The sequence below is a fragment of the Arvicola amphibius genome, chromosome 11 (assembly GCF_903992535.2).
Source record: "Arvicola amphibius chromosome 11, mArvAmp1.2, whole genome shotgun sequence".
Taxonomy (NCBI): Eukaryota; Metazoa; Chordata; class Mammalia; order Rodentia; family Cricetidae; genus Arvicola; species Arvicola amphibius.
The window spans coordinates 99,008,473-99,034,325 of record NC_052057.2 but is presented as its reverse complement, the minus strand read 5'-3'; the positions used below and the strand labels follow the sequence as shown (position 1 = coordinate 99,034,325).

General features: G+C 51.0%; 1 protein-coding gene across 1 annotated transcript in view; it reads left to right on the top strand.

The window, feature by feature from the left end:
- Nucleotides 1–25,853, top strand: part of Gabbr2 (gamma-aminobutyric acid type B receptor subunit 2) — a 347,946-nt gene that overhangs the window by 270,483 nt on the left and 51,610 nt on the right. The window contains 4 exon segments of the mRNA XM_038348048.1: nucleotides 1,685–1,835; nucleotides 3,916–4,048; nucleotides 14,166–14,273; nucleotides 21,268–21,390. Coding sequence (XP_038203976.1) covers nucleotides 1,685–1,835; nucleotides 3,916–4,048; nucleotides 14,166–14,273; nucleotides 21,268–21,390 — 515 coding nt within the window.

Here is a 25,853-nt window from a genome sequence, read left to right as displayed (position 1 = left end):
TCCCGTGATTCTAGCTGAGATGCGCTAGTGGAGGGTGGCATTCGGTAGAGAAGGGAGCTGGAGAGAGGGAGCTATGTGTGAAGAGATGGTGCAAGAGGAGATGGTGACGTTGTGGCTGAGTGATAGACCCAAACCCACTAGTAATCATACCATCATTGATCCAGGACTCAGGGCCTTGGGGGGAGGCTTATTTCCAGCCAGGAACCCTAAGGACTGTCCTTGAGTTTGGGAGCAGGAAGACCCCTGAGCCAGCCCCCAACACAGCACATTCTGGGGTGGGAGGTGGGGGTATAAGGAGGAAGTTCCTGGATATGAAGCTCTGGTTTCTGGAAGTGGAAAATGCTGTCTGTCTGTCTGCCTTGGGCCTCTCCTCTCATGGATCTCTCTGTCTGTCTGTCTGTCTGTCTGTCTGTTTCTCTCTCTCTCTCTCTCTCTCTCTCTCTCTCTCTCTCTCTCTCTCTCTCTCCCTTCCTCCTTGAGGCTTTTCCTTAACACTCTGGACCATCCCTAGATCCTTTCGAACCCAGTTTTTCTAGGTCTCTTAGACAGAGATCTCCACTGTCCCCACTGACTGTCTCTACACACATTTGAACTTGAAAGCCCAGGTTTCCAGCCCAAGTGAGGCGGCGTGGTTCTCCACTCCACTGCGCCTGCCCTGTCCCCCTAGTTGTCTCCTGGAAATGGAGGCCTAACTGAGGCTCTGCCCACCGGGTCGCCATCATCCTTGACAGGGCTCCAGTCTGGCCCCTCTTCTGAATCTAGCAGATTTCACTTCTGTCCCACTGGAGAGAAGGTCTGATGGTTTATAATTTCACAGCAGACGCCTGACTTGAGATAGCACATGAGAGAAGAGGATTTCAGGAAGCCAGGGTGGGGGAGCTCCTGCCTCCCTCCCATCCCAGACCAGCCCCCGTACAAGAGTCACCTAAGAGAGCAAACAGGTAGCCATGCAGGGACAATGCATTTGTTCTGAGCCTCTCAGCTTGCCCACCCTCCTGAGTTCCTCGTGCCCTGAAGAATGAGGCAGGCAGCCTGGCAGGCACAGAGAAAAGGGAACCCGTAGCTTCAGCCTGCGCCCTGGCTCCATGTGAAAGGGGGTTAGCTCCACCTCCCACAGTTAGCCGGTCTTAGGAAACAGAAAACCAAAGAGCTTTTGTGATAATGACCTTGAGGCTGAGAATCTGCAGCTGGAGCACATATCTGTCACCCTAGAATTGACAGGCCAGGTGTCTGCCCTAGTGAGCAAGATCGTTTATCATGTTCAGGTAGGAGTGGAGTCCTTGAGACCCGTGCCAAGTTCTTTGCCACCGCTTCCCCACCCCCTCCCCCACCCTCACCCAGTGGCACCCAGCGGTACCTCTCTGCCTTCCCAGACATGGTTACCTTCGGGGATAAATGGTGATGGTTTTTCAACAGCGTAATTAGACCAAATCAAATTCTAGTCTTCTAATGGCTGTTAATGCATCGCAGACCCCTTATTGATTCTATTTAGAGAAAGAAATAAGTCCTGGCTCAGGCTCCTGATGGGCAGGCTGGGCAGTCACTAGAGCCTCTCACCCAGTGGGTCGACAGGCCTGGTGTGGGGTACAGGTGTTGTGTTTGGCCAGATACGAAGGACACAGAGGCCGAATGTCCTTGGAGAATGACTGCACCGGGATCTGATAGCTTCTCCTTGACCTTGCAGGGTCTGAGCCACCTAAGGACAAGACCATCATCCTGGAACAGCTGCGAAAGATCTCCCTTCCACTGTACAGCATCCTGTCGGCCCTCACCATCCTCGGCATGATCATGGCCAGCGCCTTCCTCTTCTTCAACATCAAGAACCGGAACCAGAAGTAAGCAGCCCTGCCCTGTGCTGGGAGGAATGCTTTCTGGGTGTACCAGGTCCTTGCTCCACGATCACCATGGCAGATTCTCTGGAAGCACTGAAATTTATGGATGGGGTTCCTGAAGTGGGCTACCTAGTCATTAAGGTGATTTAGGACACACACACACACACACACACACACACGCACGCACGCACGCACAGAGGGAGGGGGCGGGGGCTGCTGGACTCCTGGAGGGCTAACTTAAATAAAGTAGACACGGGAAGTCCAAGTCCGTGGACCTTCTCAACACTCTGGACATGATCATCACCTTGCAAGTCCAGCAATGACACAGAAGACCCCAGAGTCCCCAGCTTCTCATCCCCACTCTCAGCACCTTTAGGTAGAGCGGGTGAAAAGGACCTCCAGGTTCAGTCACAGAGGCTCCCACTGGTAGAGCACATGGCAGCCCAGGAAGCCCCTCCCTCGCACCATCCATTTGACCTTTCCCCTGACTCCCAACATTATCAGGGGTCTGCTGTCCATGGGACATCGCCTGTCCCATCTATGTCAGGTACTTTGCATAACTGAGGCATCCTCGGCTCTCCCCAGGAAGTCCCTCACTCTGAGGTACGGTGCTCAGCTGTGGGTAGCCAGGCCACCACGCCTTGGTCTTGACCTTTGCCAATTTCCATAGCAAATCACTGAATTCAGCTCATGCCCTTGTCGTGAGAGAGGCTGAACCAAAGCTAGGAGCGTGTGTGCGTTGGGGGGAGCCCCTACATGTGTCCATGGGACATGGGCCTTTGCCGTCGTCCCCACAGCTGCACTGTATTACCCACAGACTTGTAGGGAGCAGGGCAATTCCAGGGAACGGGTTTTGCTCTGACGTTGCTTTCTTTTTCTGCTTGCCAAGAGGAACTGCAAGCTCTGATCGTTTGTTTGTTTGTTTGTTTGTTTGTTTGAGTAATTGCTTAGGTCAAACCCGTTTTCCTGAAAAGTAAAAGCAATTCACCTAGGGTCTTTTTCCTAAGCACCTGCAATTTACACAGCTACTGGAACCAGTCCCTGAGTGAGGGCTGCACCTGGTAGCATTTGGCTCAAGACCTAGGCAAACATAGACTTTTCTCCGTGCCCTACAGCCTTCCCACGCGTCTAAGGAGATCTTAGAGCTGAAAACTGCCTCACCAGATTAATTCTCTAATTTTCCCCTCGTGGCCAAATCATTCAATTGCCCGAATGATTTATACGGCTGGCTCAGCCACTGAAAAAAATCTGCAAAAATTGTGGGAACTAAATCTCCCTCCCTTCTCTCTCCCCAATCACACTTTCGCAAACCGCCTCCTCCAGGAAGCACTCGGAGCCTAAGATTGATTCACTCATAGACATGCAGAACACAAAGAAAATGTCTGGGAACCATTGGCCATAGCTACAGTCTACAAAAGAACTATTCCAAGCCAGTTGTGCTCAGAGGGTCAAGGGCCTCTGGGTTGGGTAGAAAGCCTAGCCCTCTTGGGGTTTAACTCAGTGTTGGTTTGCTGGGCCCTGGTAATGCCTTTCACCTGTAGTCGGTAAAGATGAGGACAGAAGATGGCAGGAGGCCCAGCTGCCCAGCTCCTGGGGTAAGGGTTGTGACTGAGGTGTTGCTACCCCTGTCCCCCTTTACATGTCGAACAGTGGGAGCTTTCTGGGTGCTCTAAGGGAGGCTCAAGGCCGATGAGCAGTCCCTGAGGAAGCCGGGATACTCACTGCAGGGCTCTGTGACATCGCCCTCAGGCAGGAGAGTGTGGCATGAGCACTATCCTCCTTACAACAGCTGTTAGATTTAACTCTGTTCCCAATCCTGGCCCCAAATCCTATAAACCGGAAGTTCAGATAGATGAAGCTGTTGTAGCGAGTGTCCCTTGAGAAGTGATAGGTCGGAAGACTTGAGGAAGAAGGTGGGGAAATGTGCAGCTATGGGAGTCCTCTCCAGAAGTAGTGGGGTATCAACCAGGAAGCAGAATGGCTAGGGGTGGGGGGCATTTCCCTCATCCCTGAAGACTTCGCAGCAGCGCTCACCCAGGGTACTTGGAAGATGCTGTGTGACCCAGTGTCTCTTACCCACCAGGCTGATCAAGATGTCCAGTCCCTACATGAACAACCTCATCATCCTGGGTGGAATGCTGTCCTACGCATCCATCTTCCTCTTCGGCCTCGATGGATCCTTCGTCTCGGAAAAGACCTTCGAAACACTTTGCACGGTAAGCCCTTTGCTATGTGCCAGTCAGACGTGACATAAAGATCTCTCAGTGACCTTGTCCTCAGACAAAGCTGTGTGGGAACACAGGGATGGGTCAACAGGTCTGCAGCCAGGCCAGAAAGGCAGTGTCCTAACTGCAGTGAGTGTAGGCAGTGGCTGTCCTACTCGAGATGACCATGTGACAGGCCAATGCCAGGGTAACGGCCAACACAGAAAGGAGCGAATACCGAGAAAGGGGCAGAAGATCCCGGCCTCCCACCAGGATCAAAAGCATCAGCACCCAGAGCCACAGGAGTAGGGAGAGGACACATCCTCGGCCTGCTGGCTTTGGTGTGGTGACCTGGAGTCCGAGAAAAGCTGCTGTCTTATTCCCTCTGTTGGTGATGTTTCAAAACAATCTCTTCATTACTGTTCAACCCAGGGATCTGTTAGGGAAGTATTTTCCCCCAAATTATCCTTCCTGAAAGTGTGTGTGTGTGTGTGTGTGTGTGTGTGTAATGTGAAGGAATGTATGTGAATGTGTGTATACACCAATGCATATGTGTGTACATGTATGTATATAAGTAAGGAGTGCATACATGAGTGTGTGCAAATGTGTGTGTGTAGATGGGTATGTACACGTGAGTATATGTGTGAATGGATAGGTATGTATATGTACATATGTGTGTGTGTGCAGGTGAAATTGTATGTCTGAGTGGGGGTTGGGCAGGTGAGGGTGTGTGTTGGTGTGTACAGAGGCCAGAGATCAGACTTGGGTGTTGTTCCTCGGAGCAGACAGCGTGTCTCACTAGAACTTGAGGCTTGCCGACTAAACTAGAATGGTTTACTAGCAAGTCTCAGGGACCTTCTGTCTTCCCCCTTGCCAATGCTGGGATCCCAGACGTGTGCCACCATGCTGGGGTTTTTTTATGTGAGGTCTTACAAAACAAAACAAGCAAACACAAAAGAACTGGGTGAGGCTTTGGGTTCTTTGCAGCCATCCAGGGCAGTCACTGGTCCTGCTGTGCCCCTCAAATAACTGGAGGGGGTGGGGGGGGGGGTGGTCAGCGCATCAGTATTAACGAATGATGGATGGGCAACCCTACCTTGTGGTTGCTTCTGCATGGTGTGAGAGTAAGGTGGCCCTCTGCAAAGCCACCTCTTCCAGGTCCTGCCTACTGCTCTGAAGCTTCAGGTCACCCACCAGCCGTGAATAGGATAGAAATAGGGAGTGAAGGATACACTAGAGAGCATCCTAAAACGTGTATAAACATGCGCGCGCACACACACACACACACACGAACACACACACACAGAGACACCATATGTCAAATTTTTTAAGGTCACACATGTCCCCTGCTGTGGGGGCAGCACCGGAAAAGCCTTAAGCTCCAGGTAACAGTGCCTCATCCCTGCTGTTCCCAAGTCAGCAATGCCCTGCCCTTCTTGGACATTATCTTGGCCTGTGCTGAGCTCATCAGATGGTAGAAACCTAGCCAGGTGCCAGGTGCACCGCCCTGCGGCACGTCACTAAGTACTTGGGAAAAGAACAAAAATGCCCTAAACTTTTGCTCCAAAGGGCTTAGAGCCCTGCCCTCCCCAAGTCCAGGAACCGTGATGATAACAATAGGAAACTAGTTCTAGGATCCTCCTGGAGACCTCTAGGCTGTACACTGACCCAAACCGTCACTGTTGAGGGACCTGCCACTGTCCCCCAAGTCTACTGCAGAACTGTACCCCTGGTTCTACAGCTGCCCCAGTCCCTTCTGGGATTCTGCTGGCCCCTTGGCATTGCCTCTAGTGGGGGAGCTGAGTCCTGGATGCAGAGAAACTCTGAGAGCTGGCGTCCAGGAGCGTTCCTTCTCAGAGGTCCTCCATACATGTCACCCTGTACCCCACCCCTGAAGGCACTTCCCAGCTGGGGTTTCCTGGGATTTGACCTGAATTCTTCAAGTGCTAATGACAGGCTAGGGAGCTAGGGAGCAAGGAAAGGGCCATCCCCACACTGGGGCTTTTTCCTTAATGAAGCCTGACATTCTATTCTGGGAGTCGCACTCATTTGTGTGAGAGGAAGGTCGTCCTGGGAAGCCCGGGGAGGCGGCATGAATAAATCATGACGTGCTTTACAAATCGACCTGAGCCTGAGCTCCGGGGCTGGGGAAATGACAGTTCTCTTGCCCAGAATTCCTTTATCAGCAGTGGGAACTGCATGGAGCGAGCCCACATGTGACTGTAGGAGAAACAGCCTCCTCCAGATTGAACCGGTTCAGCCCAAATGCATGACCAGGATCACTTCCAGAATAATTTCTTCTGTCGCTCAAGAAGAGGAGCTAGCTACTCTTGACAGCAGAGCCCAAATACCAGCGGGGGGGGGGGGGGGGAAACGCTTGTTCTTTTGCAAGACGTCTCCTTCCCCAACCCATTGATGTCAAGAGTTGGGCTCTATTCTATCTTGAGACCTGCTGGCCGCTCCCAGTCCCCTCCTGCCACCCTGAGCAAGCAAGGAGCAGGAAACAGGATACAGAAAGGAGAATCAGGGCCTGAAATTTCACCTCACTTTTTTTTTTTTTTTTTTTTTTTTTTTTTTTTGGTTTTTCGAGACAGGGTTTCTCTGCAGCTTTTTTAGAGCCTGTCCTGGAGCTAGCTCTTGTAGACCAGGCTGGCCTCGAACTCACAGAGATCCGCCTGCCTCTGCCTCCCGAGTGCTGGGATTAAAGGCGTGCGCCACCACCGCCCGGCTCTTCACCTCACTTTTGCCGTCTGTAAAATGGGCATGACAACCCTCTCTTGTAGGGCAGGGACAAATGTGGATTAAATAAGAGAGAGGAGTGGGAGGAAAGGCAAGCATCACAGTATGTCACTTTTGTTATCAAACTTGGGGGGGGGGTCACAGCGTATCCCCCAGGTAGTCAAGTCCAGCCACCTGTCCTTAAGAAAACAGTTAAAACAGTCAAGTTAATAGTAAAAAGCAGGAAAAGTAGACTTAGTTAATGTGGCCACATTGGAAAAAGGGACACAGAGATCCAGTGACACCTGCAAGCCAGTCTTCAGGCTGGGGCGACGGTGCAGCTGCTAAGAGCCCTGGCTGCTCTTGCAGAGTGCCCGGGTTTGATCCACAATTCCCACACTGGTGGCTCACAACCACCCGTTTATCCAGTTCCAGAAGATCCAATGGTCCTTTTCCGGCCTCCGTGGGCACCTGCACACATACGGGACACATACATACGTGCAGGCACACATATATACACATAAAACAAAAGTAAATCTTTCCAATAAAAGGCTAGATAGAGGACCAGGGGTACCGCCCCTCTGAGCAGTCAAGGAGTGGTCCCTCCCGCCACTGACCCTTCATTGCCAACATCAGCTGCAGTCTCATTCTGGGACACGGTCTGAGAAGTTCTCAGGACTGTGTTAGATCCCTTTCCCGGAGACAAGCTCTCTGGCTGAGACCTTTCCCTTCTCCCAGCTTGAGATTCCTGGGGAAATTTCCACTTTTGGGGATCCAGTGTTTCCATAGTCTGACAGAGAGGCTAAAGCTCATAAGTGACTCTTTAGAGTACTTTCATTTCTACCATACTGATGACAGCCGGGCCTCCAGGCCAGTGACATCCTCAAAGTCATTGGATGGATGAGGTGGACCCTGAAGTCAGCCTCCATCTCGAACATCCTTCCAGGGTCACTCTGTTCTGCCTCCCCACACGTGGCCCTTTTCCACCCTTCAGATCTTGATATAGACAGCTGTGACAGTACCTCAGCAAGAAGGTGTGACAACCCCAGGGTCAGGCCTCTGCTCAGGAAGGCCATCAGCATCCATGCAGGGACAGTGTGAGCATGCATGTGTGCACACACACAGATGCTGCTGCTGGGGAAGCAGCCACACGGCAGCTCCCATCCCCCATCTTCCATCCTTTCTGGAATCTTCCCAGCCTTCAGTGCCAGCTTCAGCAAGGCCTGCAAGTAGCTCCAGCTCCATGGTGCTGTCTCCCTGGACACTGTCAGAAGTAGAGTCACCATAGCAACACGGCCCTGGTGGGCAGAGTCGCTGGGAGACCAATGCTGGGTTGTGGGCAAGGCCCTGGTGTTGGGGGAAGGAAATCATGGTCTCTGAGATGACAAGCCCACCTGGCTCAGGAACCCCAGCCCCAGCAGCTGGAAGGGGAGCCAGCCATGATGGCAGAAATGACAATTGCAGTCCTGTGAAGTGGTAGGCAGGAACCGCAGCCAGGGCAATGGGAAGTGACAGAACAATCCACAGAGAGAGAGAGAGAGAGAGAGAGAGAGAGAGAGTAGGAAGGAGAGAGAGAGAGAGAGAGAGAGAGAGAGTGGCAGGAGAGGACCCAAGTCCTGGTGGACAACGAGTCCCCTGTAAGACCTGCTGCATTCCTAGCCTCGGCAGCATTGCTGAGGATGGAAGCAAGCCAGCAGCTCTGTGTAGCACACACACACACACACACATGCCCACTCCATGTCGGGATTCAACACCATCAACATTGCCCTACCCTGATGCTGGTCCTCCTTCCAACCCGGAGGCAGATCACCAGGCAAAACAGAACTAACGCCCCACCTGTCCTGAGAGCAAGCCCAGACCCCGCCCTGCAATACTTGACAAGGGTAAGGGTCCAAACACCAGGAGACTAAAAGGATGCATGCCATGTGTCTTCTCAAAAAAACAAAAACAAGCAAACAAACAAAAAATACACACATTGAGTGTTCTTTTTAAATCTCGTACATTTATTCATTGCGGGGGGGGGGGGGGGAACATGAGCCAAGAAACACATGTGGAGGTCAGAGGACATTGTGGGGATCCACTCTCTCCTACCTTGTGAGTTCCAGGGACCAGAGTCAGGCATCGGGCTTTCAGGGTCACTTGCCACTAAGCTGTCAACTGCATTTTACCAGGAAGAACAGGACAGCAGGATAGCTAAGTTCTGTCTGCCAAATGAGCATTGCAAATAAATGTTTGCCTATTTGGATCTTAAAAAAAAAAATGAGATAGCAAAAGAAAAGAAAATCTACCCTTTGTGATGTATATTTGAGCGGTTTTAGTGTGTGCATTCATTTCTAGTGTCTCCCCAGAGTATTTTAGAAAGGCCGTTGGCAAATGTCTGTGTCTAAAACTCCACCACATGACTTCCTAGCTGTGTGACTTTGTCTCGGTTACTAACATCTCTGAACCTTAGTTCATTCACTCCTCTGTAAAAGTGGGGCTGTACTAGGCTTTGGGGTTTTTTGTTTGTTTGTTTGCTTGGTTGGTTGGAGTTTTGGTTTGGTTTGGTTTGGTTTGGTTTTTTGAGACAGGGTTTCTCTGTAGCTTTGGAACTAGCTCTCATAGACCAAGCTGGCCTCGAACTCACAGAGATCCGCCTACCTCTGCCTCCCAAGTGCTGGTATTAAAGGCGTGACCACCACCACCAGGTGAGGCTTTGTAAGGTTAAATGAGAACACGTATTAAAGCTCTAGGTCCCAGCGGATGCTTGTGAATGAATGAATGGGCAGGGCGAATCACTGATGAACGAGTGATAGAACTGTTAGGATAACCGTGGTCACTTCTAGAAGGCAGAGTGAATGGATGAAGAGCTGGAACCTGGAGTATGTGCTGTGAGTTTTGGTGCAGGTGTTCCATGGCAACTCTGACCTGCTGTGGCCTTGTTCTGCTGGAAGTGGAATGGAGACAAGCCAAGCTGCATGAGCCTCTGCCACCTGCAGTGTGGAGGGCCTGGGGGCAGGCCACAGGACACTAAGAGTGACCAGCAGGGACCTCTGTGAATGCCCTCTTCGGGAATACCCAGTCGCTGGACTCTAGTTAAAAGCCCATCCAGCCAGGGGCTGCTCAGCCAACTCTCAAGGAGCCAGACTCAGCATTGCCGCTCCCTGACTGGGACAGGAGAAGCCTGATTCACTGCCCTCACTTAAAGCATACATGTGCATACAGACACATGCCCCACCATGAACAGATTCTGGTGGATATCTGCAGGACTGCACACGGCAAGCCATGGGCGTTGACGCTGCTTCCCCAGGGCACACCTAAAGGAGCTGTAGCTCATAGGTCCCTGGGGCCGCGCTGCGGTGGATCCCTTGGGGCAGGGATCCGGGGATCCTTGGGAAACCTAGATATGTCATCCTCTGAACACCAGCTGTGGAAGCACAGGGCTTGGAGAATGGGAGTCGCTGGCTTGCGCCCCCCTCCCTCAAATCTCCAGGAACAGAGCAGCCTGTCCCAGTGCGCAGGGTTGAGTCCTGTGGGTGATCTTAACACCTCCCCTTGTTTACAGGGAGCTGTGTGCTCAGCATGGACAGCAGCTGGGCAAGGTGGGGCAGAGGAGCCTTCTTTGGGTCCTTCCAGAAATCCTGGATTTTTTCTCTTAAATAAGGTAGAGGTTACCCAAGAAACCCCCACTATTCCTCCTAGTAAATTCAAGTTTTATAGAATTTGTGAGATATTTTTGCTGAAAGGGGTTTGCTTGCTTGTTTCGTCCTGTGAGGTTTTCCCTTTGGGGTAGCTGATCATCAGTCCTGTGAGTAGTGCCTGGAGATGAACAGGAGAGGGAGGGCGGGAAGGGGTTGGCGTAGTTCTCGGGTCTCTAACTTGGGTTGACAAGTGTGTGGTGGCAAAACTCCCTATGTCTGAGGAAGCAGCAGCTCAGAGAAGAGTGTGAAGCCTGGCTGTGAAACTGAGGGTTTCGTGGGACACCTCCTTGTCACGGAGGCCTCCTGTGAGAGCAGCATGGACAGCTTTAGAGCCCTCCCGAAGAAGAGTCTAGGAGTCAAGACGGCATCCAGGGACAGCCTTGGGTGGGTAGAGGAAGCCTCATCCTGAGCGGCTTCCACCTCACAGATAGAGGAAGAGAAAAGAAAACGGACGTCCTCTCCAGCAGAGTCCCCTCAGGGGTGAGCCAGCCTGCGGAGGCCACCCTGCTGGGGTCATTCTGCTGTCCTTCTCACTGCTCTGTCCTCTGCGGCTGGCTGGCCTTTACCGAGAATTTTGCTGCAGATGGGACGGAAGATCTGCTGTCTGGTGACACACAGAAGCCCTCCCAAGGGGACAGAACTGCTCAGGCCATCATTGTATTCCGCAGTCACAGCCCCAGCCCAGTGATTCACTGGGATTCCCACACCTGAGCATCCAGTCATAGTCACGGTTCTGATTCAATTACCAAAACTAGCCAAGGCATAGACCCCTGAGAGCACATCCAGGGAAGACCTGGTGAGCATGCAGAACCTTTTCCAGGGACAAAGGACAAGCAGGACTCGAAACATGCCAGGAGAGCCCCCAGGGCAATCCAAGGCCCAGCCACATAAGTTACCAGGCCTGTAATACACCCACATTCTAGGGCAGAAAGAACACAGCTGTCTGGAATCGTGTATAAAGCACAAATCACACCTTTTGCACAGATTGCTTAGGCATAGTGAGACCCTACATCATGGAGTGAATGGGTCCCCAAGTCCAAGTTCGCAGATGCCAGCCAGGGCCAGCATCTCCAGCGAGTGAAAAAGTGTCTGTGGGGCGCTCTCCCCGGGCGCCCTTGGCCTTCTCTGCTTCCAATTCACTGTAACACATTGCAGCTTCCAGATACCAGATTAAATTTCTCTCATCGAGTTTTAACTCACTTAATTTATGTTATTGAATCTTAATGAAATCGGCTCTCTCAGAAGAGACAAGTGGCCCAGTAATGATGGCTTTAAAGAGAGCATGGGTCAAAAGGAGCGTGAGTAAGCCAGGCACAGGGCAGTGGCACGTGGCCTCCAAATAAGGTCTTTGTTGGCCACAGAACAACAGAATGACATTGTTCCATCTTTTCCATACTTTATTTTAAAAAAAAAAAATTGAGGGGAGGATGGAAAAGGTATGGAGAAAAAAATGTATAACTCAATTAAAACCAAAAAAGTATTAAAAATGGCATTGTTCTGTGTATGTTTACAACTAAGAGTTACTTTCCTTTTTTTTAGTAATTTATTTAACTTTATTTTATGTGCATTGGTGTGAAGGTGTCAGATCTCCTGGAAGAAGAGGTACAGTCAGTTGTGTGCTGGCCTGTGGGTGCTGGGAATTGAGCACAGGTCCTCTGGAGGAGCGATCAGTGCTCTCACCCACTGAGCCATCTCTCCAGTCCCTAAGAGTTCCTTTCTAATAGCGTGGTCCTGGGTGGACGGTCACTTTCAAGCCTGTGGAGACTGGAAGTTCTTTTTCTCTGTGCCATCTCAATCACCTGACGAAAACAGCTTAAGGAAAGAAGAGTTTACGCCACCTCACAGTTTGAGGGTACAAACCTAATCAGAAAACTTCATCCCAGACACACCCAGGGGTTTGTTTCCATGGGTGATTCTGATTCCTCTTCAAGTTGACGATTGAGATGAAAGGTCCTGATGCCGTCAGACTTTTATCTCTGTGATGAAGGAGCTGAAAAAATAGCTCAAGGGATAGGAATGTCTTTGGGCTGACAGTTCCACTTCTGTCCACCGTAGTAAGGAATGTGTGGCCCAACAGAGCAGCTCGCCCCTGTGGTGGGCAGGAAGCAGAGACAGAGAGAGTCATGGATTAGGTCCAACCTTCAAAGGCCAGTCCATAGTGACCCACTTCCCTCCAAGATCCTACCTTGTAAGGCTTCCACAATCTCCCCCCCCAAACCCCCAGATAGCACCCAGCATTCAGCACTTGAGCCTGTGAGGACAGTGCAATCCAAGTGTTCCAGAGAGCCCGGCAGAGCTTGTCCTGGCTGGTGGGCCAGCTCCCAAGTGTAGACAAAGCTGACTTGAGTTAAGCAGACTGTCTAGATAGGAGAAAAATACTGTCAGGGGAGAGAAGACCACTCTGGCTCAAGGCTCTGAATTGGAGTTCTGGTGCCCCGGTAGGCCCATGAGGAACTGTGTAAGTGTGGGCCTCTGTCTCCTCATTTATAGAGTGATTCCCTCACTCAACAGCTCCCAAGTCATCCTGGTTACTAGTAGTGGTTAGCATCGTCCACACGGCCTCTGACCTCATGGTCCATGTTTGAAGGACCAGATGCACCTTCAAGTGTCCTGGCTGAGTGAACGCTGTGTGGGTGCCCCAGTGACTGTGACAGAGGGCAGTGATGCCCTGAGTCATGGGAGGAACTCGGGTCTCAGTCCCCAGGGATCAGCTATTCCTCCCTCCATCTTCTCCACTTTCCTTAGCATCCTGGGTTACAACACGGATGCTACATATACACATTACCATGTCGGGTGACGATGTGGCCATCCCCCACCCGAGAAAACACTGTCACTCATTGCCCACCTAATTTCCTACCTATTGAAGGCTGCGTTCCCCCCTGTGCTGTGTCCCCACTCATATGTCGCATGCGTCTCTCAACAGTGGCTAGGCTGGCTGCTGACTTCCCTAGCTTAGGGATTGGCCTTGCCATTGTCCTCAGCCAATCGAGTGGGACTGGGACACCTGTGACCCACATTGCTGGGAAAGGCAGAAGCAGGCACCAAGAATGGGGGTTAGAAGCTGTACTGGGAAGCCACGGTTCTGTGTGTTGGAGGCATCCAAGCCAGCCAGTGAAGGTAGCATCTGGCTGTCATTACAGTCCTGGCAGAAAGTGGGCATCCTAGAGGCCCCCTGGTGGCCATCAGATGGTGGCCATCCAGTCTCAACCTCCAGGAACCCAGAGTGTAGGCTCCTTCAGACTGGCTGTTCCCATCAGTCATCAGACGGGACTGGTAACCAAGGCACATCTCAGACTTGGAGAGCATGTCAGAGTCGGGCAGGACCTTAGTCCTGCTCCACAAGGTCACTCAAAGCATGAGACTAGCACCACCCAAAGGAAGGAGAGAGGAAGGAGGAAGAGAGAGCAGAAGGGGAATTTGCCTGGTTTTTCACCTCCCTAATGAGCCCTCAATAGTGCAGAGATTTCTGCTTCTTGCCAGTGGGTGGCACCCTCTGAGCTAGGGTCCATTTGGAGGCAGGATTTGAACCTTTTCCATCTCTGCACCTAGTGCCCAGAACCCAATGAGTGCCCGACAGTACTAGCCATCTATGGAATCAGACTCCGACTGCAGGATGCTCAGGAGACTCACAAGCATGCATGGCAGTGTCCGTACCCAGCACCTAGGTTCCACCTGTTGGGTGATCAGTCACCTGGGTGATATTAACTCTGCCATGTTGTCCTGGCTTCTAGGTCCGGACCTGGATTCTCACCGTGGGCTACACAACTGCCTTTGGGGCCATGTTTGCAAAGACCTGGAGGGTCCATGCCATCTTCAAAAATGTAAAGATGAAGAAGAAGGTAATTAGAGCTTCTGCTTCATTTGGCTGTGTTCATTTGACTTTTCTTGTGTAAACAGGCATTAGGCGCCTACTGTGTACAGGTACTGAGCAACTTGGTGGAGAGTCAAGAGAAATTCAGTTCCCACCTCCTGATGACGGCTTCCCCAGGAATCTGTTCACAAAGCCTTTACAACTCACAGTGACAGGAGCTGTTTAGGGACATGTAGGGTGTTCTGGGGAGCAAGGTGCTCAGGGAAGGCTTCATGTAAGAAGTGACACCCATGTTAGGACCTGGGAGTAAGTGGGAGTTATCAGGCAACAAGGATGGGTGGGGACTGCATACCTGTAGAGGGGGACACCTGATAATAATGGAAGGGAATGGGGTGCTCTAGAAGCTGAGAGGCTTGACATGGTCAGGATTTAGGCTTCACATGGACAGGGTGCAAGAAGAGGCTGAAGGAAAAGGCAGGGGATGACGTTTAGGGAATCAAAACTGAGACTTAGGGCTCACGGGAACCTCTTTGAAAGAGGGAGAAAAAGCAGGGCTAGGCCCCCAACTTAATGGCAGGGCTTTCACAGAGTGCCCTAGAGGGCAGGAGCTCTGCCTCGAGGCAGGTAGAGGGCATTTGCCCCATGTTGTGGGTGACCATGATATCGACCAAGCATAAATGAGCATCTGGCTACAGAGGAATCCCCATGCTGATCTTTAAATTCCTGTTGTGGTCCTGCTTTGGGCTTACTGGTCAGGCAGAATTCAAGCAGGCATCGCCTCCTAAGCTACCACTCCCTCTCCTGCCTGAGGCCTATGGCACCCTTCACCCTCAGCGCCACAACCCTATCCCCACTGTCAAAGCCGCTTTCCAAGCTGCTAGGCACCCCCACCCTGGATGGACAGGACAATCTGGACCCTGCCTACTGCCAAACCCTATCTGGCAGACACCCCAGACCTCCTCAGACAGATGCAGGCTGCTCTTAGAGAGAGGGACAGAGGGACGGACACAAAGCACTGCCATGTCCCTGTGCTCCTCCAGCCTTCTGTCCCCACAGTACATGTGACAGTTCCCTTCTGTGAGATGGAAGTGGCTTAGCCATCCCAGCCGTTTCTGGTCCTGGTTATGGATTTCAATCCAGTGGGTGATTACAAAACACAGGCCATCCAGCTCAGGTTGCTTGAGCTCAAAGCTCTGAGGATTGTAGCTGAACATCAGTGTTTCTAGACTGCCCCAGGTGATACAGTTGTCCCTCCGCCTCCCTTTTGGCACCGGATACACACACACACACACACACACACAACACACCACCCAAAACAACCAAATCCACAGGTGCTTGGGTACCTTTGTATAAAATGGAGTACTCATCAGCGTACCCCACCATCCTCAGCACTATACCTTTAAATCAGCTCCCACCACTGGGTCCAGTAACTAATGCAATGCAAATATGCTGTAGAACATTATTACACGGTAGGTTTACAAATCATTATAAGAGAAGACAGTTTGTAATAATTCCTTCGGTACGAGGCAAGCACCAGGGGCCTGCAGCCTGGTGAACTTGCAGCTTGGTTGTTGGGAATCTGTGAATGTAGCAGCACAAAGGAAGGAGGACTGTGCTGATCTACAGCCAGAGCGAAAGCCCTCTGCTTGCCATGGGGCTGTCCGGTGTGGGCTATCCTTGCCTGGAGTCCTTAGGCAATGCAGGCTCTTGGGGCTAGCCAGCCCGTAAGGAGCAGGATGCTTGCATGGGGCCCCAGGCTGCCATGCTTGCACCAGCCTTCCCCGGAGCTAATGGGTGCTGACCCAGGCTCTTCCTGCTCTGCAGCTCTGCTTTGAGATGTTCCATCCTTAATTCAGCATAGCATTGATTTCCTGTGTGCTACTGGGGGTGGGGGATGGGGTTATCCACATTGTCACCTGCCTACCATGTCAAGAGCTGGCTACCATGTTTCCATGGAGTGACTACAGAGAACACACCAACGAACATGTCATGAAAAGCTCAGGAGCTAGTGGTGCACATCCCTGAGGGGTGACATGGGATGTCTCCAGGGACCATCAAGCTCTGGTCACATCTGACAGCATTGCCCAGTGCTGGAGCCCAAAGCAGTATGCACGCCACTGAGAGAAAATCCGGCAGCCTGTTCACAGGAGGGGCTTCTTGGACACACAAGGCCCCCCGTTACTTTTTTTTCTCATTCTTTATTTCTTTTTTTTTTAACTCTGGGGAGGTACTTTTCACTTTTTTTTCATTTTCTTTTTTTTTTTCTACCTTTTAAAAAGGTGATACTTGTGAGCGAGAACGGACGCATAGGGTCCTTGGGAGTACGAAGTTAGACTCAGGAGTAGTAGGCATTAATTGTGTCCTTGGAGACCCTGAAAGACACCTTTGGAGAAAACCAGTGGGGAAATGAACATTAAGGGTGTCAGGAGTCACAGACAGGAAGGGGACAGTCTTCCTGGATAGGAGTGAAGATAGCTTTGCCCTCGGGGGAGGAGAATGATGACATCAGAGGGCCAATCATACGGAGCCACCTCCATACGGTTTAACCAGGCTAAACGGCCCACTTGAAAACAGCTAAAATGAGAAACTGGATGTATTTTGCCACAATTTTCAAAAGCCAATAAAAGTCAGGGCATGGTTTGGTATACTTCTGCCTGGAATCCCAACAAACACTTGAGCTGCCGAAGTGGGAGGATTGCCATGAGACCAAATCTAGTCTGGGCTAAATAGTGAGTTCAAGGCCAGCCTACGCTACAGAGTGAGACCTTGTCTCAAATCAGACAAACCAAAAAAGCTGATACAACAAAACTCAACCTCATTGGAGCCACACTGTTGCCTGCCCTTCAACATGGTCTGGCTCCCCACTGCATGCTTGGCCAGCCAATTGGAAGTCTGTTTCTCCTCTCTCCTTTACCCCCTCTCCACCTGCTCAAGGAATCAGCTTTAAACTCAAAGCAATCCCTCTGAGGACATCACATCATCCACCTTTCCCACAACAAAACCAGTGCCCAGTTCTTATCCCAAAGACCAACGGCACCTCACACTGTGTTTGTATTCTGTGACCTTCACCACCATCTACCTCCAAAGCACAAGCCGAGGCCCCACAGCCATCCGCCACCAGCCCCCATCCCTCCTGCAGCCATGGGGCCGCCTTACCACTGCCCTCTGAATCTGACACCCAGGCAGTCTTGTGTAAACTGAATCACACAGTGCGTGTTTTGAATAATTGACCCGTTTTATTAGACTTCTGCTGCGTTTGGATTCTGTTTTGAGGACCCCTCTTAATTTTCCTCTAACAACACGTACACCAGATTTTCAGAAGCATAAAAACACAATCGCGTGCCTTTTTTCGTTACAGTCTTCTTACACCTCCCTTTCTCTCTGAATCCCCCGCCTCCCCCTTCCACCTGGGGCGGTGGGCCCTCCCCAAACATACGTGCAGGCTTCACCTCACATGCCCCTGTTGTCACAGGCACTCAGGGAAAGGAGCCTATTAAAGAGAGCATCAGCACACGGTGACTTCATGTTCCAAATTCGGCGTTTCATAGCATGTTACTATTTTTCTAAAGACCAATCATAAAGTCTTACACGAAGAAACTCATGACAGCCTTCCTTCTGCCTCTCATGAAGCAAAGCGAAGTGTGGAAAGGAGGCAGCCGCCCAGGGAGGGAGTTTTCTGTTCTGGGCCAGATGTTTTCTGAGGACGAATATATCTTAGCTCCATCCCCAACAAGATAACACAAGCACGAAACATCTGAGGTCATTGTGCAGACAGTTACCCTGGCCCTCACCATAGAACTGCCTTCAGAGGGCTTCCAGAAGCTGCCTGGACAGTTTGGCAGTGAGAGATTGCAGGGTGAGCAGGTAGGGTGAGGTGGACACCAAGCCCCCCATACTGTTTTTCCTAGGAAGGGGCACTGTAGAGCAGAGTGTCAGCCCTGTTAAACCAGTCAGGACCAGACAAAAATCTGGAGTCAAGTCCCGTGTGATGGCACACACCTGTAATGTTCAGCTCCTGGGAGGCTGAGGCGGAGGAGGATTCCAAATTCAAGGCCATTCTGGGCTACAGAACAAGCCTTCGTCCAAAAAAATAATAATTTGAATGTTTTCTTTGTTTTGATCTTGTTTTTAAGCAATAAAAAATGCTCCCCCTTTTAAACCAGATGTCAGCCTGGTCTCTTCTGTAAAGAACCAGATGGTAAATGCTTCGACCTTCGACCTTGTGGGCCCTGCTGTCTCATGTGTAGGGACTCTTCTCTGCCTGACAATGAAGGCAGGCTGGGGACAGATGTGCCCATGGATAGGTGTGGCTACATTCCCATAAAACATTGCCTACAAAAAGGCAAGTGATGGGTTTCCCAACTCCTGCTCAGAACAGCAGTGAGAGGCAACATTCACAAAAGACAGCCGGCTTCTGCCTCTGTGGAGCAGTCCACCGAAAGCCAGACCTTTGTGCATCAAGTGTGAACTGGAAGCTTATCACACCATGTCACCATGTCACAGACAGTGAAAGCAGCTCAGAGGGGCAGGGCCATATCCAAGATCGCAACTAGTTAGTCCATGTCCAACTTAGATTCTAGAAGCAAATACTTGGTCACTGCTGGTGCCTTGATGCCACGTAGAGAGAAATGTGGCAGTGTGACACACTAGTTCAGACGGGCAACAGGTAATGAAGTCATGAGCGTTGGCAGACAGGCAGCAGGTGATGATGTCATGAGTGTTGGAAGACAGGCAGCAGGTGATGATGTCATGAGTGTTGGCAGACAGGCAACAGGTGATGATGTCATGAGTGTAGGCAGAACCCAGACGGTGAATCAGCTACTAAGAGAAATATGAAAAGGAAGGAAGAGAGAAACTTTCTTCTGAGCACTGAGAGGTATTCTCTGGGGCTCTGCATGCAGCCAGTGTGGCACCATGTCCGTTCTCTCCCCTGTTTTTATTTCTTGGGATTGTTTTGAATCATTTTCTTTGTCACTCTGTGGTGTATACAGGAAGGTTTGTTCAATCTTTCACTGTTAGTCTTCCTCACTATAATGTTGTAGACAGATTTTTCTGTCCCACCAGGACCTATGACCATTCAGTCCCAAAGAAACACACAGAGGCTTATATTAATTATAGACTGTTTGGCCTATTAGCTCAGGCTTATTATTAACTAGCTCTTACAACTTAAATTAACCTAAATTCTTGTCTATGTTTAGCCATGTGGCTTGGTACTTTTCTCAGTGAGGCATTCTCATCTTGCTTCCTCTGTGTCTGCCTTGTGACTGTGTCTCTGCCTTTCCTCTTCCCAGAATTCTCCTAGTCTGGTCACCCCACCTATACTTCCTGCCAGGCTACTGGCCAATCAGCATTTTATTAAACCAATACAAGTGATAAATCTTTACAGTGTACAATAACATTATCCCACAGCATAATGAAATTATAAATGTCCTCTTCTCATACCCTCGGGGCCTTTCCACCATGTGTCCTCCTTAGATTGATAGCATTGTCTAGTAGAGCTGAGGTGTCTTATCACACTTTGCCCTTAGGTGTCACAGTCCTACACACAAACACAGCATCACTAATGATCAAACCCAGAATAATGGTAGCCAGGTACCATTCCTTGGGCATCTTGTCTAAGCAGACCCCACAATAAGTGCCTTCCACATTTCATCTCACTTGATTCTAATGCCAACCGTGTTATTTAGGGGTCAGTGGTCCCCTTTATTAAAGAGGAAACAGAAGCCCAATAAAGAAGCATTTGGCAACACCTAGGGTTAAGATGAGGTCTTTGTTCATTCCTCTATGCCATCCTCAGAGGATGAAACATGAGCCTTCTTCCTCCTCTCTGTCCCTCTGGCTGCCACTACACAAGCAGTGAAAAGGGGGAGCCATGATTCCACCCAGAGCCCACCACCCAGAGTCATCCCTAACTTCCTCCTTGAGCCTTCCAGGGAAAGGGATTTGCCCTACTGCACCCGTGAGAGGCATCCTTGGTCATCTAAGGTCAGCTGAGCTCATACAAGGTGTGCCAGAGCCATGGGGTCCTGGGAAACTGCTTGGGTTCCCACTAGTGGGAAAGTGGGGAGCACCCTGGAAAGTGCATGAACCACTGCTTCCAGCACAGAGAGCAGAGGCTCCTTCCTGCCTTTCCTGAACCTCAGGTTCCTGAGACACTTTCTCAAGCCTGGTACAGAGTGGCTGGCTCCCCAGAGGGCAAAGGTTAGGCCACATTCCCACAAAGCCTCAGCAGTAGGGGCGGGAGCAATGGCCCAGGTTCCATCCCCAGGTAAAACTATTCTTGTGAATTTGATCAGCAGCACTTTTGTTGTTGTTGTTGTTGTTGTTTGTTTGTTTGTTTATTTTTATTCAGCTGTGGTGAGGCTCCTCAGTTATTATTTCCTCCTTAAAATGGGGCCTTAATCCTTAGAAGTCGGAGCTGGCGATATTTCTCGAGCAAGCTTACGTTGCAGCTTTGTTTGTTTTCCCATTAGACTTTTCCAGATGGACTTCATCGCATTAGCTTTGTTTATGTGGTGGCTGGTGGGGTGGGGGCGGGAGGAAAGAGGAAACCTGCAGTCAGTAAAATACAGGTGAGCCTGGTCACTGCCAAGGTTTGTCCCCCAGGCCCCTCCCTGTTAGCAGATGGAAAATGGAGTGGAGGCAGAAGTTCAAACCCACTCCTGGCAACATAGGGAGCTGAAAGCCAGCCTAGGCTGCGGAGAGTGTGTCTGGAGGAGGAAGTAGGGCTAGGAGGAGAGAAGGGGGAAAGGGAAGGAAAGGGGAGAATAAGAAAGAGGAAGAGAGAGGAGGAAGAAGTAGTTTGCCAGACCTTAACGACTGGTGTTTCACACTGAAGACCTGGAGTGTGGAACCCACCATTGAGCAGAGACTAAAAGAGGCCAGAATCCAGCAAGTCCAGGTGTGTGTTCAGGTGCTGGACATGCTCAGGAAAGACCTCGGCTGCCAAGCAAAGACTGGACTGAGCTCCCCCTGTCTGGGCAGCTCTCATTTCTGCCTCCCTTTGCTCTTTCCCTCTGCAGATCATCAAAGACCAGAAGCTGCTTGTGATTGTGGGGGGCATGCTGCTGATCGACCTGTGCATCCTGATCTGTTGGCAGGCGGTGGACCCCCTGCGGAGGACGGTGGAGAGGTACAGCATGGAGGTGAGAGGTCAAGGCAGGAGGGAGGCAGGAGGCAACACGGGCACTTCCGGATATGACGGTGGTGGGCTCTGCGCCGCATGGTTTCCTCCGCAACTCAACTCTGCCTCCTTCCGTTTGAGGCACAGGTTATTTCAGGAAGGGCAAATCGAAGGTAGCATGGAACAACGTGATATCATACTAATAAATGCAGGATGAAGGGGAAAGGTTGGGCTACTTGAAGGAGTCTATTGTCGTAACCAGGGAAGCACCCGTGTATCTGCTCATTCAAGTGAGAGAGTACCCTGCCTTGTGTCCCACCTTTGAGCAGGGATGCACACTAGGAGAGCTCCTGCTTCCCATATGATAGCCAAGGGCACTGAGCAATGAAGTTCTTTCCACACATTCTGTATTGGACATTGGTTGTTAAGATAAAGAGCCTTACAGAGAAGTCTTATGACTTATCCATTGTGAGCCAGGCATGGCAGCCCAGGTTTGTAATCCCAGCACAACAGAAGGCAGGGGCATCCAAGGTCAAGACCAACCCAGGCTATATTGGTAGACCCTTTTTCGCTGTGTGCACGTAGAGGTTTTAATTGTCTTGCTCGAAGCCTTGCACTGATCTTTGTGAGGTGCCCCAGTTTGGGGAGCCTGAGTCCCCTGGTGTCTGCTGGCTCTCTCCCCACACATGTCAGCTTGGCTTTGTGGGGTGCTGGCTGGCAGGTGGTATTTACTGTCATTTCAGGATAGCAAATTCCAAAAGCCCCTGAGAGTCTCCACACCCCTTGCTCCATTATCAGGGGAATCGCTTTTTACAAAATGTCTTGTGTCTTCTTAAATAAAGCCAGAAGTGGTGGTTCTGTGAGCTAGGGGCAGAGGTGTATGTCCTTCAGGCAAATAAGATGCCCAGCCGCGCTTAGGTGGAAGTGGACCGGGGCTTTCTTCAACCCAGTGAGGAATCATGCAATCAGAATGTCATTTAGGAAAGAGATTGGAGACGGCCCGACTCTGCACACTCCCTGGAAAGGTGCAGGAGCGACAGGTGGGCCAATACCAGTTGTGCTGTGGGTCAGAGGGACAGCCACCAGGGCGCCCAGTCGGGCAGGTTCTTCCACGCCTGTATGGAGGTACATCTGGTATCTCAGGCACTCTGTCAGGCATAACTAACAAAAGAACATGATCCACCCACTCAGTGCCTTAGGGGATCCCTCACCCACCCTCTGTGTCCTTGAACCCCTGGATACGTTCTTGCATTGCACTATTGTCTTGGAGCTTTGACCACCAGTCATGTATCTTGTGAAAATGGAAGGAGCAAGATGTGTCCATTCCATCCCACAGAGGATGGCTCTGTCACAGGCCAGGGAAAACAGAGGACCCAGGAAAACAAGGGAGGGGGCTAAAGAAAATGAGATGGGAGAGCCCAGGGCAGGCTTGAGCTGGAGCAGGTCACTGGAGACTAGGTTTGGGGTGTCCCAAAGACCCGAAGGCTGCATCATCCCTGTGTCTGCGGTGGAGTGAGGATGATTCGGAGGTCCTAGGATGAGACTGGGGCAGGGACAAGCATGCAGGGTTGAGTCAGCCCGAGTTTTGGAAACGGGAAGTGTGTCTTCGGTACCATTCAAATGGAATCTTCCTCATGCCACCTGCCCTGTGGCTGATGGTTTGCTTACTGGGGCCTTTCTGCCTCCTGCCTGTCTGCTGTCAGTGGCTCCTCTGTATCCAGACCTGCTAGGTTAGTGTTCCAAGCTGTCAGCACAGATGAGGAAACTGAGTCTGGGAGGGATAGAATGCTACCCAGGGCCATCCAGTTTGTCCAAGACAAAAGTCCAGACTGACTATATTCCTAGCCTCTAACCGAACCCCTACTCTCACCCCCCCACCTCACTTCCATCCCACCCCCACACCCAGGTACCTGTTGAAACTTCTCTCGTACCTCTTTCTGGGACATTCCTCTTTTTCTGCTCTGATTTGGGGCTTGCCCTGCTGCTCTGTTGCCATGGTAGCAGAACCCTTTGATGTGTCAACGCACAGCAGGGTCCCTATAGTTTCCCAGGAAGGATTCTAAGCTGTCCAGAGGTTTCTCCCAGACTTCCTGCCAGGTACAGCCAATGCTGTACTGAAACATTGTATCCAGGCTGCGGGGGTGCTAAGGGCTCATTGCAGGGGCAGGACTTTCAGGTCAGCCTGGAAGGAACTCTGACCTGAAGGGAATTAGCTGATTGATTGAAGGTCTTTGTGGTCTGTCCCTTTTTCCTCCCCCTACCTCCACAGCATTTCAGTTTGCTCTGAGCTCTCTAATACCATTATGATCCAAGCTCTCACGAGGGTCCTGCCCCCTTCTGGGACCTTCTCTACCAAATAAATGGTTTGAGCGTCAGCACCAAGGTCATTTATTACAGGGCTATGGCGCTGAGTTCCCTGGCCCTATCAGACCTCCCCAGCCTTTCTGAACTTTCCTCAAACTCTACCAACACGCAGCCTCAACACTGGCCTCCTAGGACAGGATCACAATTGAGCTAGCCCCGAACTGCCCAGTCCAGCACCAAAGGACGTCTTCCACAGGGATACAGGATTCAAAGCTGCCAGCCTTGGTCTCCCAGTAGCCACACACAGGCTACTGTGTTGGGAATGGACTAAACTCACACGCCCACTTTCACCGTCCCTTCAGGTTGCAGTAAGGAAAAAGCAAAAGGAAAACCAGCTGGAGAGTGGCAGGGATGACCCCGTGAGCATATCTTCCCCAGAGATTGCACGTGGGGCCCAAAGAGATAAAACACCCCACAGCCCTCCAGAGAGCAGCCTGATCCCCATCCGTCCGCCTTCATTTTTCTGTAATAAATATTGATATCACACCTGTCACATGCCAGGAACCATGCTAAACATGTTATAAATCAGAACTCATTTAATTTAAGCCTTGTAACAGAACTCTGAGAAGTGAGCTCATATTTTCCTGACTTTGCAGATGCAAAAACTATAATATGTTCAGAAAGGTTCAGTGACATGCCTAAAGTCACACAGGCAGTGGGGGATGCAGGTTGGATTCCAACCAGGGTAGTCTGCCTTCAGCCTGGCTGTCCCTGCTCACAAGTGGGAAGGCTGCCATGCGGGGGAGGGGAGTCTGAATTCTTTCTTTGCTACCTCATTCCTCCCCCTTTCAAGACTGCACACAGCAATCCCTCAGGGCAGGCTGAGCATTTGACCTCTGTGCCCACCATCCAGCCCCTGGCCTCCCTATGTGCCCCAGACTGACACAAATCATTGTTTGGGGTATCTGTCCATTAGCTGGACTCCCTGGTAACTGAGGTGTAGCCCTGCCTTCAGGGACCATCACAGGGGCAGGGGAGACAGACACGTTTGTGGTTAACTCACAGTTCCCCTTGAACAGCATGCTGGGGAGTTCAAGGTGCCAGGGTGCAGTGATGAGGGCAGAGATGGCCTCCTATGTTGGGAAAGCTCAGAGACATGGCAATGAAGGAGGTGGGAAGGACTCAGATGTACTGGGAAAGAAACAACTCATTAGGTTGGTCAGGTACCCAGGGGCATGGAGCCATGGGAGGCTGTGTACAGTAGGTTGGTGGACACATTGGCCCAACCTCAGGCAACAGTTTGACATGCACAGTCTATAGCCCAGTAAAGACATTTCAAGGGGACATCGAGAAAGCCTCACATTGTGCCTGGGGTACTCGCATGTGGATGTTCTGGAGAATGTAGAGCTGAGAGCACCCGTTTGCCTCAGCAGCACATATGGCACCCAAACAGCCGCCAGAGATACGCACCTCAGTGCAGATGGGCAAAAGCAGCCAGCAGAGTTGGGGAAATGGCTTAGTGACAAGCTGCCTTACGAGCATGAATACCTGAACCCTGGGACCTGCATAGAAGCCAAGTGTAGTAGCGCGCATCTTAACCCAGCCCTGGGAGAGAAGAGATGTGTGGGTCCTGGAGCTCACGGGTCAGCCTGGCTAGTTGAATTAGTTTCCTGCACGTTCAGTGAGAGACCGTGTCTCACAAAATAAGGTAGAGGATGACCTCATCCACACACATATCCGTGTGTGCTCTCTCTCTCTCTCTCACACACACACACACATACGCACATGCAGGTGTGCACGCATGCACACACATACCAGCAGTAGTAAGGCTTGGGTGAGATTTAAAGCATTTTTTTCACATACTTCAAGTTCGAAGATGGAAGCTATCTAATACTCTTTAAGGATCCAGGCAATGGTTCATTTGAAATTCAAGATCAGTGTTACCTCTGGGTAGGGATAAGAGGGTGTCATTGGAAAAGGCACACAGGGCATGGGAGGTTCTGGCAAGGCCACTCTTCACCTTTTGCAGACGTATTTTATCTACTTTTCAGAAGTGTGTGTGTGTGTGTGTGTGTGTGTGTGTGTGTGTATCAGTTTAGAATTCTTGGCACTTCATTAGATCAGTTTTAGGTTTCCAGAAAACTTTCACAAAAGTCCTGCATTGCTGTACCCTCCCAGGTG